Source organism: Chiloscyllium punctatum, chromosome 38 (assembly GCF_047496795.1).
Source record: "Chiloscyllium punctatum isolate Juve2018m chromosome 38, sChiPun1.3, whole genome shotgun sequence".
In the NCBI taxonomy this organism is placed as follows: domain Eukaryota; kingdom Metazoa; phylum Chordata; class Chondrichthyes; order Orectolobiformes; family Hemiscylliidae; genus Chiloscyllium; species Chiloscyllium punctatum.
In genome coordinates this window covers 26,846,994-26,864,295 of record NC_092776.1, presented here as the reverse complement: position 1 = coordinate 26,864,295, position 17,302 = coordinate 26,846,994, and the positions used below count along the sequence as shown (strand labels likewise).

The window sequence follows — 17,302 nt, the reverse complement described above, 5'->3', positions numbered from 1 at the left end:
ATGTTTAATTGCAAGAAGACCTGGACAACATCCAAGTTTTTGCTGAAAAGTGCCAAATAACATTTCACACTGCACACATGGCAGGTAATAGCCATCTCCAATAAGAGAGAATCTAAACCATTCCCCATGATTTTCAATGGTATTACCAGCACTGAATTCCCCAGTGACAATTGAACTGGACTGGCCATATAACTGGATGGATATGGGCCAGGAACAGGCAAGTGAGATGAGTTTATTTTGGTATTATGTTCGGCATCGAATGGTTGCACTAAAGGGTCTGTTTCCGTGCTGTATGACTCTATGGCACTACAAATATAGTGGCTAAGCGCAGTACTCCTAAGAGGTAAGGAGTACTGGAGCAAGTAGCTCACCTGATTCCCCAGAATCTGTCCACCAGGCATGAGTCAGGAGTGTGATGGAATACTCCCAATTTGCCTGGATGAGTCCAGATACAACAGTACGAAGAAGCTTGACATCGTTAGGACAACGCAGCCTTCTTGATTGGCATCACATCTACCACCACCACCAATGTTCAGTAACAGCAATATGTACCATCTACAAGATACAGTGTGGAAATTCATCAAAGCTGTTTAGACAATATCTTCCAAACCTGTAATCACCCCCATCTAGAAGGACAGGGACAGCAGACACATGGAAACACTACCTTCTGCAAGCTCCCCTCCAAGCCACTCACCATCCTGACTTGGTAATAAATTACTATTTCTTCAGTATTGTAGGGTCAAAATCCTAGAATTCCCTTCCTAATGGCATTGTGAATCTACTGACAGCATTTAGACTGCAGCATTTCAAGAAGAGAGCTCATCACCACATTTTCAATGGCAAGTAGGGATGGGCAATAAATGGTAGCCAACAACACCTGGGTTCCTGGAGTGAATTTTAAAAATTAAATATGATATGATGTTGATATCTTAGTCCCATTTGTCAGTTAATTTCCAGAGTGACTGAATTAAAATTTTAACAGCCTACGTTTAACCTTAATGCAACCAGGCCTGCTAAATACTCCATGATCTGATGCAAATTGTGTTGATTTGGTTATGAAATGATAGTTCCAATTCTTCAGTTCCTGTCTGAACTTAAAAGCTACGTTCTTCATTGAGATTTTCTCAAGGTGTAGTTCAAAGCAGTGAAAAGCAGGAAATGAAAACTTTTTTAAAACAGATTTTCCTTCTTACATGCTGAAAGTAGAAAGAAGTCAAATCTGAAATTTTCAGCTTTGTTACCTCTGAAGCAATAGTATGAGTTTGTTCTTTTCTGATTGATATAGTACAAAGGATGGTTCGTCAATTCTGGATCCAATCGAATGTATGGACACTATGGAGGAGCAGCGTGTTCACAGTCCTCCACCTTCATTGGTTCCAAGGCTTCATGCTATTGTGACTCGCAAACTGCAGCATGTCAATCCTTTTCTTCCTGCCACCTTGAAAGATGACGAAAGCAAAGATTGTGAGTCTCCATTTATCTGTGTTTTGTAAAATGTATTTTTAAATGGTATCTGTGTATGAGTGTCCGAGGCATAGTTGTGGATCATGTGCAGACTCCTACTCTAGAAAGAATGATGGTGTGATAAATATTTCTGATGGACATGCAAGTTCTGATCAGCTGGAAACCGAAGGTGCAACCAGTGTATTCTATTAGAATGCTCTCCAGTTACAAGTGATTTTGGTCTGTTGTAACTTCTTTTTATTGAGAAAGGCACAAATTGTAACTGCCTAAAAAATAATTTGCAATTACTTATTTAGCTGAAATTAATATTACCCTTCAGTGTCTTTTTCTGATTTATTACAGCTATCACAAACATTATGCCTGATTTGTCAACAGTCAGAGCAGAGTTGCTTGGATTCCTGACACATGTGTTACTGGGAGACAGTCTAGCTGCTGAATATCTTCTACTGCACTTAATATCTACAGTGTAATTATTATCATCTTTATTTCCATCACATTTTATATATGCGTAATCTAGTACTTGCATTGAAACTAGACATCAACAAAGAGTGTTTTTTACAAACATTAAAAAGACATTATGACCAGAACCCTACTCTAAAGAATGTATTCAATTTCAAATTCTGGTGAAATTATAACCTTCTTTTGAGTAGCTGTACCTGTTATGTTGAGCAAAGGAAATGAGGTTTTGTAATCATGGGGAGATGTGTTTCTCAGTTAAGGTGTTTGTTTTTTTGTTCATGTAATTACTGCAATCTGCCTTGTTCATAAACAGTATATGAATGAAAATAATAGCAGTGATATTTTTCATTTTCAAAGTTATAGTTTGTTCTGTTAGTAACAAAGAAGTACAAACTTATTCTTCCCAGTGTTCAGAATCACAGTTGTGTGTTATGAAGCAATCTGTTCTTTACAGCATAATATATTTGCATCGCTGAGTGATACTGCTTCGACTTGAGTTACATGTAGTTGGTGGGGGATGGGCTTTCATCTACAGTTCTTCAGTTGTATTTCACATTTTGCCCACTAATTTAGACTTTTTAAAATGAATGTTTAGTTGAAAACAACCAACTAATTTTATGTTAGTGTGACCCACTATTGTTTGTTTAGTTATCTTCATATTGTTCCTGTTGCACTTGCAATCTTGGGTATATGAAGATTGATGTTGAACATTGTGTCATTAGAACTTCCTCCTTCTTTTTGTTGCTCTTGAGTTCTCTTGTCGAAGGCAGATGAACACAGTGCTGTGATCTCCACTCCAGACAAGGCAAGCATGCAGGTGCCGAATCAAACTTAGCCAGAATGGAGATTAATAACTGTACTGTTAGCATCATTCTGATCCACACCAGCCATTCAGCCAATTGGCCTCCCAAGGAATTTGTGTTGCTGTGGCAACATTTACTTCAGTACACTTTCTTTCCATTATATGGCTGATCAGCAATCTCTCCTGCTCTTGCACCCTGTCATTGGTGTATGTTAAGAAGATTTACAAGTTGATGCTCAACCTGTTTGATTGTGTATGAACGCACCTCCCTTGGCCATCAAATCCTGGAGTGGAGCTTGAATCTAGAGATTCTAGATCAGAGGCAAGGACACTACCCGACACTTCCTAACTACTATCTACGCTACTCAAATTAAAATCTGCTTTCTGGACACCTTTTGTGAAAATCTATTGGGCAGTGAGTTGATATTGTTATGGACCAAGCCAGATCTCCTCAAAACTTTAAAAGATAGAAGCCCAGACCCTAACTTTGCGAGTTGTTTTAAGCAGATGTGGAGTGATATCCCAGGAGTCGTGCAGCTGCTTCGTTTCAAACAAAACAATTTATTTACATGATTATCGAATGAAATACAAAACAAAAGAGAACAGATTATAGAATACCTTAACCTATTCAAAAACCCAACAGGCTATCCTAACTTAATGATGCTGTTCCAAGTTCCTGCAGCAATCCCCATAAACTCCTCTTAGCAAACAAGGTAAAATTAAACACCGACTCTTATAGGAGAGGCAGAAATGGCAGAGGTATTCCGCATGGAACAACTTCTTCCATGTAACTGTTTCTTGGACCAGCTTAAACTGACCAACAGCTCTGCACAGCCACACTGCTGACCCAGAACAAACCAGAGAACAGCTGAACTGGGAGAACTGGCCAGTCCCCTTTCATTGTACAAGTGTTTTGTTTCAAAGTTAAAACCTTCTTCAAGTAGATAAATGCAGACAAAATGGAACCTCTGTCTTTACGACCCCTCTGAAAAAGAACAAGGACAACCTAATCTTGTTCAAGGAGCTGCATCATCACAATATGCACATGTTAAACAAACAAAGGGTGAAATGTTTTGTATTTCCTGCTTTGGATCGAGTGGGTAAAACTCTGGAGATGGTGCTAACAGCAAACTAATATTTTATTTGTTGTCATGGCAGTAGCTGGCAAGAAGAAACCTCGTAGAAATTGCGAAGATTTGGATTGTGAATGTGCTCAAAACTAGATATCTTACTTTTGCGAGATTTGTGAGAGGACAAAAAGAAATCAGTACTCGAGTGTAGAATATAGGCCACTAGCATCTTAGTTCTATGGGGTGTGGGAGAAATAAACTTGAAAACTGAAAGAACATGTCTTAAAACTTAGACAGAACACAGGAATTCAAGATCATGGTGCACCAGAGATATTTACTTTGCACAAACTAGCCAGGGACTAGATTATGTAAATATAACCTGATTTGCATAGGAGGATTCCATATTGAATGGATGCAAGAAGTGAGAAAATGCGGGGGGGGGTGAACAGTGACAAAGTTGGCAGACTACTGCAAAAATGCAAGCAGAGCATTTTTGCAATTGAGACATTTTTAATGCATTATGTTGTGTGGCTAAGAGTTATAATTGCCTGTAGAAAAGATAATCGTATCTTCTCTAATAAAATTAGGTGGCTGATTAGTACTTATTAAACTGTTTTGATTAATGTTGCAGATACTCACGGCGTGACATTCTTCCACTGGGTAAATTCACAGTAAATCTCAGTGGCTGCCCAAGAAATAATTCGTACACAAAGTATTTTCACAGGACCATTCAACAGCTGGTTCCCTCAGTAAGTGGTTAAATCAATGGAGATTGGGGATTATGATTATTTAACTCTGATGATTGTCATTTTTTTTTTGTTAAAGTTGTTTTTGTTTGAGCCACATCGAATTTCACCATAGTCCGAATCTGTGTTTTCTTACTGCTAGCAGTGATAAATGTCAGGATCCATGCATATAAGGAAGATACGCAGCCAGGGATATGGATCTGAGGGATTATCGGTGCTTTGTGGCATCTCTCAAAATGTTTTGAAAAGAATGATAAGACTATAAAGTATATAAAAATAAACTAATGTGACTAAGAGCCTTGAGCTTTAAATATAATATTGTAATGCACATTGGTGCTCAAGTTAGATTAAGAATCTCCACCACCAGTACAGCATAGTGTCAAGCAGTGTACTCTTGCTTTTTTCTGAGGAAAAATTGATTATTTTAAATTTTACTACTGACCCACCAATTATTATATGTTTGCCAGTATTCCTGTTCCAAGTTGCAATGTTTGTTTAGTTTTGTAACAGAAAGGTAATTTAGCATGATTCAATGTTGACTCATGGAACTTTAGAGTACAAAACAAATCCACTGAGCCTGTCGTATCTGAAATAGCTTTTTGACAGTCTGCTTTGTCTATGTGGCCCTGTTATATTTTCCTCATCTTCAAAAACCTGTCAAAGTGCCCTTCTAAAACTGTTTGTGGAAAGAGCTTCTATCCTGGTCAGTTAGTTTTCCAGATGACAATAATGGATTGGTTAAAACTTCCCTTCTGAATGATCTTACCAATGATGTTAAATCTGTGACTTACTGTTTGTCTAGTGCCAGAAAGGATGGATTTTCTCTATCTACTCTACAGTTGCAGTACAGCTATTGGGACATCTGAAAATTCAGCCTTTACTTTTGTTTATTAAACTTTAAATGAGAAGGCAACTTTAGGGACCAACCATAAGTCAATGCGTGGCCTATTCTGGGCAATCAAGTTGTTAATTTACAGAGTGGGTATGATGATGGCCCAAATTTTGTGATAGTAGTGCTTGCAAAATTGTTCAGTTATTACTGCTCTGAAACTGACAGCCACTCTTGAATGCTTGTGTTCAAATGTAGACTAATAGAGGTTTACAGCACAAAATGAGGCCATTCGCCCATCATTATTGCACCAGTCAAACAACATCTGACTACACTAATCTGATTTTCCTGTTTTTGGCTCAGTCAGTGCTGAAGACTGTTGCAACACAATTGAATATTTAATTACCACTATTATGAGTTTTTGAGTCACCACCCTTTCAGTCAGTGAGATTGAGACTCCACCATCCTGGGTGTATTATCAGACAAATAGAATCAGTTAAAACTATCCATGGTATAATTTCCCCCATTTTCTTGCGGTTAACTGGTTTATGCGCTAGATCAGGTTTACTTGCAACCAAGCAAATCATTCTTGGAATACCTTAAGCATTCTGTGTTACATATTCAAATGGCTGTTTCACCTTAACTAAACAAATTACAGCATACCAGTTGTCAGGAATTCAGGTTAGGGAAATTATTACAGGACAATGGAACCTTTCTCCATCCCCTTTACCCACTGGCAGCATGGACCACTCCCAGGTTTGATACTTAATTTCCTCACACTGTGCATTATCATTGTAGCTTATTTCAAACTCCGAAGTAGTTCCCATCTCTCCTCTTAGCCTTCTATGTCATACCTTAAGTCTGTGTTCCCTGGGAATTGACTTTTACTAATGGAGAAAAGTGTCTTTCTATCCAACCTGTTTTGGCCCCACATAATCTTATACAGCTCTATCAGGTCCCCATCTCAACCTTCACTTCTCCAATGAAAATAGTTCCTGCCTATCCAATCTTTCCTCATATCTCCGAATTCCTCTCCCAGCCCTTTGCTGTGTTGACTTTAGTACAGAATCAATACTATCTATCCGATGTTCTAACATTCAGAATTAACTTGATTTGAAGTATGACTTAACTAGCAAGCTCTGGTCAAATATACACGATAGCTTGCAGATTGAGTTGCAAACATGGCCAAGACAAATTCCACACATTTTCTCAGCAAACCATCCAGACATCAATGATCACCAACAATCAATCACAAATAAACTTCTCAAGTTCTTGTCTTGCTCAGCATGGATTTCAGTTCTTTTCATTTAAGGATTTAGTTTCTGCTTTTCCCTCAGCAGCATCTCTGACTTGGCCTTGCAGGAGGCCCTCCTGCTGCTTCTGCCTGCAATGAATCTTTAGGCAATAGGACACAAACTCAGAATGCCCCATGGCTGCCTGTTTCCCAGTCACTCAATGAATTCACCTGAGGCTCTATCCCACTGGGTTTACAAAGCTGCACTCTGGCATCTAATCATTGGCACAGTCCCAGTTCTCCAGCTGTGCCTGACAACTCACATCTCAATGTCATGGAGCAAATGTTTTACTTCAGCCTCATTGAGCTGATAGTTGCTCCTGAGTTTTTTCTAAATCCCCAATTCTCACCTGTGCTGAGCAGATGCTTCTCTGAGCTAGCACTGCGCTGGGGTTTTCTTGTGCTGCAGCTGCATGAGACAATTACAGCTTTCGGGCTTTTGCAGAGTCCCAGTTCCCCAGCTGCACTGATCTATTAATTGCCCCTGCTCAGCCAAATCTTGTCCCCCCCTCCCCGGTTCCTTCTTGTGCCAACTCCAGCTACCATGGTCAAGTTTTTCTGCCAAAACCTTAGTCACCTGAGGAAGTTTTCACATCAAATATCAAGCACACTACCTGCTGTCTCTGGCCAAGTCTGTTTTCTTCTTTAGCTGTCACAAGAAACCTGGAAGTGGACTGTGGATAGCCTGTCTTATGCTTCACTCTGCCCTTCCTCCTGTTATTACGTATTTGTTTTTAAAGTTTTTTTGATATTCCAGCTTTTACCTTGATCTCATGTGATTGTTACACTCATTCATTCAACTCTAAAACTTCAAAGTCAACGATAACTGCTGCATTTTGCATCCTGGTTTGCAGTCTCTAAGAATACTTCAGTGTGACTGGCTGTTTACTTGATGATATCACTGTTGAAATCAACTTGGCTTGAAAACAAATTCAAACTAGTATCGGAAAATAGAAAATTCAAAAATCTACAGGATACGCTAGATTTTTGTGGTCAACTTTCTTTAAAGTGAGTGGGGAGCACTGTCTCTTCACCACTGACTATAAAATCTGGATTTGGAGATGCCGGTGTTGGACTAGGGTGTACAAAGTTAAAAATCACACAACATCAGGTTATAGTCCAACAGGTTTAATTGGAAGCACTAGCTTTCAGAGCTAGTGATGAAGGAGGGTCGCTCCGAAAGCTAGTGTGCTTCCAATTAAACCTGTTGGACTATAACCTGATGTTGTGTGATTTTTAACTTTATATAATCTGGACCGTTGTCCTGTGAATAATCCATGAACTGGTCTTTATTGTTTTAAAGTATGGGCATAATACAAACAGAATCACAAAATAAATTGAAATGTTCACAACCAGGTGTGGTGCATACCTAAGAATAGTAGCGTGTGCTATGTAATTCGCACATCATTACAGTTTAGAATTAAAGCTAAAGCAAGTTTTAAAAATTGTATTGATATTTAACAAATTGCTGTGTTTCTCAAGTCATTGTTTACTGTACAGTTTATTCAAATGGGAGCTTTGTTTACATTTCCACTTAATTTTAATTTTGTGTTTTGTAGTCCTATTGTCTACCCATGACACTTGACAACATGAACACCCTCCAGTTCATCCCGCATAAAGACTACACTGCAAACCGCCTTGTTACTGGAGTACTGCAGCTGGCCAGTAACACTTCACTCATGTTAGATGAGACTTCATTGGAACAAGGGCAGCTGGAGGCTACAGGTCAGAACTAAATTTTACAATTTGGATCAAGTTTTACTGCCAGTGTGCTTGCTGAGCTATCTTTGTTCAACTGGAGTAGCTGTGTTGTTTCAAATGCTGATGTGAACTGAATAACTTGCATGCCCTCTAATCTGGGAACTACTATAGGAAGCACTAAACAGAGGAGGAGGGTGAGAAGATTTTGTGGAATGACAGGACAAGCGAAACTTTAAAGGTTGTGAGGTCAACACAATTGTTTGGAAAGCAGCCAAACTATCAGAACAGTCTCTTGGACTGACTCCACCCCCAGATTGAATTAATCACCATTGCAAATTTCTTCCAATTATACCAGTTCAAGCCCCTTTGAAAAGGTTCTTGAAATTAAGCTTTGTTTTCTTTAGACACTGGGCACCAATATGCACCTTTATCAAACTATCAAGGTATTGAATTTGCTAACAGACTACAGTGAAACAGCTGAACGGTTGTGTATGCTTACTGAAAGTTATTCATTTCATTTAAACTTGAGTTACATCCTATGGACTAGACCTGTAAAAAATATATATGTTGTGGTAAATGTGTTTTTAGTGACAGTAATAAAACTGGAGCAAGTTACTATTGAATATTTAGAGAATGTCTTTTAATGAAAGGGGACAAAGAAATTAATGTCCTAAAATGCTGCTGGGTTATATTATTTTTCTAAATGAGCTGGAATTAACAAGGCAAGTGATGGGGCGTTATTGGGAGTACAGGAACAAAGAAGTCTTGGGAACAAGCTTTTGTTGATTTAGTTGGAATTGGTTTAAATATGATAAGTACTGCGGCAGTTACTCGAAAGCATTACTCTTACAAAACAACAGAATGTTAATTTTATTTTGCCCTCTTAGATTTCTGAGCCTGAAGCAGTAGTAATTGAACTGCCACAAACAATGTCATAAACGATCACTGTAAATTCCCAATCTTTCACAGGTGTCCGAAATGTGACAGCACTTGGTAATTTGATTACCTGGCAGAAGGTGGACTATGACTTCAACTACCACCAGATGGAATTCCCTTGCAATATTAATGTACTCATCACTTCTGAAGGAAGATCACTCTTACCGGTACATGTACTGTGTGGATGTGTCTCTTTGTATAATTCACATATATATCACATGCCATGTTCTGTTGATTTTTGTTCTTAATAAATTGTGTGTAATCCACCTGGTTTTTTTTCCACACCAATTAATCTATTATCATTACCATATCTGTTAATTAGTTTTTGAGTTATAAGAAAGTCTTTTGAACTTCTGAATTTTTAAATCAACATTAATCATTAATATTCTATTTTATAACAAAACGTAGAAGTTTTATTAAAGGATGCTGGTAATGCTTTTTTAGTTGCAAGTGCCTCCTTTTACACAAGCCATTTTACTTTTATAGGTGAAATAAAACACTCAGCAAGTTAAATCTTAAAAAAAACTCCAACAGTCTCTTGATCTTAGAATTAGCCCAACAGGCTGAACCAGACGCATGATAGATTCAAGATCCCTTTAAAAACTTGAGGTTTTGTGATCCTGCTCCATTCATAAGACTCAAAATCTCTTGAGTAATTAACAAAAGTTTCTTTACTAATTTACTGGGATGACAAAAATTTAAAAATAAAGATTAATTTCTCAATTTAGTGTTTTAAAATCTGTTTAACTTGGTTTTACTTGCACCTGTAATTGGTGCTACCATTTCATGTTTGTTTGTTAGTGATGTTATTAGTACAGGTTTTATGGACAAACACAAACTCAAACTGACCTGTTTATTGTGCCGATCGCTTCTACTGGAGCTTATTTTGACATCAGTACAGTAATTCTAAAGAAGAGTCATACCAGATTTGAAATATTAACTCTGTTTTTCTCTCTATGGGTATTCAGTTTTCCAGCATTCTTTGTGTTTCTTTCAGATTTCCAGCATTCATAGTATTTTGCCTTGATACAATAATTATAGATTCACACAGCGCAGAAAAGACCCTTCGGTCGTCGAGTCTGCACCAACATAACTACCAATAAAAGTGCACTGATCCTAATTTCCTGCAATTGTCTCATATTTTTAAATGTTATGATATTTGAGGTACCTATCCAAATATCTTTTAAAGGTTGTAACGTTTCCAGCCCCCACTATCTCCCAAGCAGCACATTCCAGATTCCTACCACCTGCAGAGTGAAAATGATTTTCCCCAAATCCCTTTGAATCTCCTGCCCCTTAACCTAAAACTAAACCCTCTCATGATTGACTCCTTGACCCATTCTATCCTTTTTAAACCTGTGAACTCTTTATTTTGTATTTCACTCTATGACGCTGAAATTTACTTTTCTTATACTTTCTGTTAATGCTTTGTAAGGCACTATTTGAATATTATAGTATGAAGTGTAGTGACCTCCTAACTAAACAAATACACATGACGGCTTAGCAAAAGGACTGAAATAGCAAGTATAATTTTCAATCATAATGTGTAATGTACATCTCAGTCATGTGCATTTATTTTGCTAATAATAATGCTATGAATTATTAAAGTAAGCAATGGGAATATTTTGTAAATTGCTCTTCCTCTTCATGTCAATTCTAATGCTGTCTTGAGAAATTTATTTAACTCTTTTCTCTGATTTATAGTCTGACTGCCAAGTCCATCTACAGCCTCAGATGATGCCTACCAACATTGAAGAGTACATGACTAACTTGCAAACAGCAGTAGTGCCTTCTATGCTCAAGAAATTTCGCATATATCTGAGCTTACTGAAACTGATGGACTATAGTATATCAGATGATGTGACAAAGGTAATGTGGATTCTTTTATTTTCTTTTCAAGTTTTGTACATGGTTGCATAATTTCAGTATTTAATTGTCTATTTTGTAGGCAGTGGAAGAAGATTTTGTGGACATGAGGAAGAGTGATCCTAGGAGCATAACTGCAGAAGATCTCCATCAGTTGCTTGTTGTTGCAAGGTAAATAATGTGATGATGAGATATGAAGTGGCTTATTTCATCCATTTTCTTTGAGGATTATCAGAACACTTCACAATAAATACATTAAACTGTTAATCACTTCTGTTTCCCCACTTGTAACGTTTCAATTCAAGAACTGCCATGTTTTGAATAAACTCTTTTTGAGACCCCGATAAAGGTTAGGTTTGACTGTGGAAACTCGGTCACTCTTTCAAGCTCACATCTTTCTCTGTTTCTCTTCCTCAGGCCCTATCTTTCAGTCATAGTTTCATTAAAACATTTGTATTGTTTGTGGGGTGATCCTGGGATGGAGGAATTTGCAAGGAAAATATTGGGGTGAAGTGAAAGATTCTAACTTAATGATATTTTGTAAGGGTGTCAATGTCAGTCATTGAGGAGAGGAGTAAATGAATGGGATAATGCACTATGACTTTAGGCATTTGGAAAGGTTGAAGGAAAGGAGGACAACAAGGAGATTATTGGAACTTAAGAACGGGAGTAGGTCGTTCAGCTCCTCAAGTCTGTTCCACCATTTAATGAGATCATAGCTGACTTGTGGCCTAACTCTGTATATATGCTTTTGGCATATATCCACAGCACATCTGCTTAACAAAAGATTATTGAATTAGTTTTATTTTCACCTACTCAAATGAGTAGTGAAAAATTTACATGTCTCCACCTAGGTACCGAGATACAGATTCTTCAGGACAAGTTCTTGGGGAAAAAAAATTAGAAAAGTAAAGAAATCAAGCATCCGGCATTACAGATTGTAGGAATAAATTTAAAAATAGAGAAATAAAAATTTCAGAACAACAGTCCACCAACGCAGTCCATGCTGGAACCTAACCTCCGGAGAGGCTGGGAGACCGCTCTGGAACCACATTGAGGCCGGAGGTCCACCTTGGGCCATCTGGAAACAGCCCAGATTTAAAACTAACAACTGATCTCATCAACTGCTATTTGTGCAAGAGAGAGTTTCAAACCTCTACCACCCTTTATTTGCCAAAGTGCTTCCTAACATCTTGCCTAAATGGTCTCGCCCTAATTCTCAGACTATGCCCCCTAGTTCTGGAATCTCCAACCAATGAAAATACCGTCTTTTGCTGTTAATAGCTTGAAGACTTCAGATCACCCTTCTAAATTCTAGAGAAAACTGGCCTAACTTGGATAAACTCTCCTCATAACTTCACCCTGGAAGTCCAAGTATCATACTCCCGCCAAGCTCAGTATATTCCTTCCTAAGGTTTGATGCCCAGAACTGCTCACAATACTCCACAGTGGGTCTAATCTAGGTTTTGTTTTTAATAACTGCAGCAGTATGTCTGCATCTTTTATATCAAGAGGATTGGAATATGAAGGTCAGCATACCATTAGCCACCTTGATTATTTTCTCCACCTGTTTGGACATTTTAAAGATCTTTGCACCTGAATTCCCAAATCACTTTGGACATCCATTTAACTTCATACCATCTGGAAAGTAACCTGATCTTTTCCTTTTTCAGTCCCAAATGGATAAACCTCATGTTTCGGCTACTATAGTTTTGCCTGTTCTTTTAGACTATCCCTATCCCTTTGTAATTATGTGCTACCTCTACCTTATCTGCAGTGCCGCCTGACTTTGTGGAAGAGAATTTGAAATTAACAGTGGCATGTCATATCAGAGATGCATATACAGACGGAAGTCAATAGTTTCTGTGCTGGTTCTTTGATAGAGCAACCTAAATCACAGTAATTTTAACTGCATTATTTATTATTTTTCTTTGACGGTTTAATTTTGCCTTGTATTCCAGTATGTAACATAGGGTCTCAAGTAGGGCTGAAGAGCATTTTAGGAGGTAGAAAATGTAGTCTGGGAGACTGTTTAAGGTCTGAAACTGAAATTTGAATAGAACTCTGGGATTAGAATCTTCCTTGATTAAAAGGCATAATGTATTTGGACATGTTGTGACACATCTCCATGGCGATCACACCCTGAGGTAGGACTTGAATCTGGACCTTGTGGCCCAGAAATAGGGACAGCACCACGTGTGCCCTTGGTGCATGTGATTGCAATGTTGACAAAGAAGTTGCCACTGAGTCTTGCCTTCTAAGCAGGTATTCTTCAACTGAGATATTAATTTTATCTATATAAATGTGCAAAATACTTAACCAGATTGTTACAAATGAAGAAGAACTATCAGAATTTCCTTTCTCATTTTCAATTCTAATAAATATCTGGTTTGAACTGTCCTGATGATGACTATAATATTATTTATAGACACTGTAGCTTGAAGTAAAGTTTGTAGGGAAAAAAAGTATTAGTACCCATCATAGTGAGTTTGGGCTTATCTTCAGTGCCCAACTAGGCCCTTAACTGTCATACTTTTATAGTTTTTTGAGGAATTAGCAGTTAAGCATTTATTTAATTTTGTTTTTTTCTAGCTAAGGAACTGTTCCAGGAAGTGAATGTTCCATCCCATTAAGACAGCAAAACTGAGAAGTAATTTGACAGTCGAGTTAATTAAAAAGAATTTGGTCTGTGTTTACGTAAACAATGGGCATGAGTGTTCAAGATATGCTTTCTGTTAGCCTAATGTAAACGTTCATTATTTAAATAATAGCTTAAGAACATTAATTAAAAAGCTCACTTTAATTTGTTTTTTTAAAAGGTTGGTGTCACTGAGTGCTGGCCATGTGACCTTATCGCGAGAGAGATGGCAGCGAGCAAAGCAGTTGGAGGTTCTACGCAAAAGCAGGCTACAGCAGCAAACCCATGTAAATGGCAATGAACCTTAATGATGGACAGTCTTTAAAATTCAAGAGAGTATCGAACATGTGTCAGTGGGCTTTATTTAAATTTGAAGAACTAACATTCCTTCTCAGCCTACCTGCCAAGTGAGTCATCAGGTTAAGGAAAAACAAGTTTTTCCCTCTTTATACATCATTTGTATCAAATTTTCTTACAGAAATTTCTTAAATCTAAATTTTACTTTATTTCTAATTTGTGTTGCTTGAACTGCATTTTAGTTGAATGCATCCATTTGTGAAAATATCTTCTACATTCCTCTAACATAATTCTCAAATACAAACCTATTTTTGTAATTTTGTAAACTACATTTGCATAACATTGTACTTGTTTAAAATTGCCTTTTTTTAAAAAAAAAAGTGAACTATGAAGATTTCAACAGCTCTTACGTTCTTGCTCTCTTTTTGAAATGATTAATCTCATTGTGCGACAGGGATGAAGTTCTTGTAGTGTCTGAATATCCGGATCTAAACTTGTACAGAGACATTGAAACAAACAGTCAGTTTGTTTATATCACAGATTTAAGTATGGAGATGGCTAATCAGACGGGCTAACTTCTAACATTTGAAGCATTCCCTTATTTATCACTTTTGATATCAGCGCTCAGACTTTACTGAGTATTTAAATTATGTAGCAGCTGCCTTCAAACCATAACTGTGTTTTTGCATCTATTTGAAATGTGCTTCTTAGTTCAGTGAGGTTATCAACCAGCAGTTTATACTAATTGTAAGTCAAATGTGCAGTTTGGCACACGTTTGATGCAGTGGAAAGGAATTCCTGATGGGGCAGATGGGCTGTGGAAAGAATGGCTGTGAGGAGCTGAAATAGTCCTTCCTTTGTCCATACTTTGACCTTATTTAATTATGTAGAATATGTGCATCTGGTAACAAGTGAATAATTAAATTAGTAGTTTGTAGACTTGTGTAAGAATAAGCCAGGTTATATCATTTGCTTCAAATTAAGACTGTCAGAGCAAACCTTGAGCAGCCTTAAATATTTTGATAATTTGATTCACTTGGTATTATAACACACATTTTTTCACTTTTAATCTGAGTTGGTGGATTATGAGAAAAGGCAGTGCATTGTCAGACAAGTAGAATCAGTTAAAAACTATTCCATAGTATAAATTTTCCCCACTTGCTTTGGTTTATTGGTTTATGTGCCAGATCAAAATTAATTGTACCTGAACAAATCATTCTTAAAGCACCTTAAACATTGTATTACTTACTGGACTGGGTAGTTAAGCTTAACTTAAAAAAAAAAGCATGCCAGTTGTCAGGAGTTCAGGTTAAGGAAGTTATTGCAGGATAATGGAACCTATCTTCTATACCCAGTGGCAACATGGACTACTCCCAGGATTAATACACAATTTTCCTGTACTTTGCCTCAATGCTGTAACTTAGTACAAACACTGAACAGTTCCTATTCACTAATGTAAGACTTTAAATTTAGAGCAGTTTTAAGTATCGTGGTTACCTTGAACTAGGAACAGAATTAAGACTGTCCAAACTTAAATAATAGTGGAACCTTACAGCTAGCAGTGAGGGAGAGTAAATCAAGCACAGCTGGCCTCATGCACAGAACCAGAGAGATCAGGTCCATCTTCTCAAAACTGTGTGCTTCTCAACTCCTAAACCTATCATGTATTTCATATGTTTTGTTATAGCAGATGGACTAAAGTGTCAATATCAATTGAATAGGAACTTTTCTAGTTCAGAGTTCCAATGTAATTTTTTAAAAATATGCATTGTTTTGCGTTTCCCTATTGAGGAATGTTGGAGGGACTAAATTTAAGTGTCAAGTATTACGGTACAATTGAAGGCAGTGCGCAGCCATCTTTGTCTCAACAATATCCCAAAACCGCCTTTCTCCTGAACCTGTGCAATGTACTGAAGCAAAGCATATTATGATTGTGCCTTCCTGACCCTTTTTCCAACAAGCAGCTGTTATTTAATAGGTGAAGCCATGAATTCTAACAAGAAACTGCTGCATTTAAGGATTAATTGAAAACCAAGTCTTGTAAGTGAGTGGCATGGTACACAAAACCGATTTAGTAAATGGGCGAAGCCTTACAACAAGAGAATTTGATGTAAAGTTGATATATATGAGGATTTTCCCCAAATATGTTTAAAGATTGAATCATTTGCAGTTTTCAGTAAAAGTTTTTCAGTTTTGTAATGTCTTTGCACAAGAAACTCATGATTGCTCGAGGTGCTTTCCTTGATAATTTTGCTCTAAGGTTTTCATTTAACAAAGTAACATGGTTGAATAGAGTCAGTGTTCATTTCAAAAGTACTGACTTCTGGATTTGGTTGGGTTGGAATTCAGATCAGTTGTGAATAATTTTGATTAATTCCTAAGAGTTGGTTCAGAGACAAATTGCCTTTTGCATTATGATTTGAGTTGCGTTCCTGAGTTCAAAAATAGACTGAGCTGACTTTGGTACGTAGTTATTAAAGAGGAACATACTATGCACTGCCATTGAATTGTAATGTTCCTGGTGTTCTCTCATAATTCTGCCACATTGTTAAAATTTTGGATAGTTCCAGATTTGTCTCAAAAACAAATGTGACTAAAGGTTGGGATATATCTTAATTTTCAGAAAATTGAGGCAAGTGATTTTTCCATGTGATCTTTGAAGATTTCTGTACAATGACCATCAGGGATATTTACTGTAAATTACTGTTTCTTAAACAAATTAAAAGCTACTTTTTTTAAACTTTGATTCTTTTGGAGTGGCAATTGTGTCTATCAGAATTTGAAAAGATTGGAACCTGAAAGGCCCAGTGAAACAAGTTAAGATCCTCACTTCAAAACTTGCTCATTGCCAAGTTAGCTGATGCTGAAATTGGCAATGGTCTTCTGAGCACCAGAGGATCAGGATTCCAACATAATGCCTTCTCTTGCAGCAATTTCTGGCAGAAATACTTCAATGGAATTTTCTTTTTGCTCGAGAGGTTGACATGGCTGACTTCCCATGTTGAAGCAAAACTTGTCCAAAAATTGAGCCAGTCACCTTCAATTTACCCACTGCACAGGGCCAGGTCCTGTCATGGCAGGGTGCTTTCAGCACAGCCACTTCCACCCACTCTCTTCTCTAGCTTCGTATCAACATTTCCTTTACCTAGCTTGTTTCCAACCTTCTCTGGGCTTTTTGTCTCTCCTTATCTCTTTCCTCC

The 17,302-nt window shown here is 37.5% G+C and overlaps 1 protein-coding gene across 2 annotated transcripts in view; it reads left to right on the top strand.

Moving 5' to 3' along the window:
- Positions 1-16,848, top strand: part of mcmbp (minichromosome maintenance complex binding protein) — a 33,507-nt gene extending 16,659 nt beyond the window's left edge. For both annotated transcript variants that reach the window (XM_072557456.1, XM_072557457.1), the window contains exons 9-16: positions 1,286-1,464; positions 1,807-1,930; positions 4,427-4,544; positions 8,224-8,389; positions 9,335-9,468; positions 11,006-11,170; positions 11,250-11,338; positions 13,987-16,848. In XM_072557456.1, the coding sequence (XP_072413557.1) occupies positions 1,286-1,464; positions 1,807-1,930; positions 4,427-4,544; positions 8,224-8,389; positions 9,335-9,468; positions 11,006-11,170; positions 11,250-11,338; positions 13,987-14,113 (1,102 nt within the window). In that variant the 3' untranslated portion in view covers positions 14,114-16,848. The remainder of the gene's footprint in view (positions 1-1,285; positions 1,465-1,806; positions 1,931-4,426; positions 4,545-8,223; positions 8,390-9,334; positions 9,469-11,005; positions 11,171-11,249; positions 11,339-13,986) is intronic.
- The last annotated feature ends 454 nt before the right edge of the window (positions 16,849-17,302 follow it).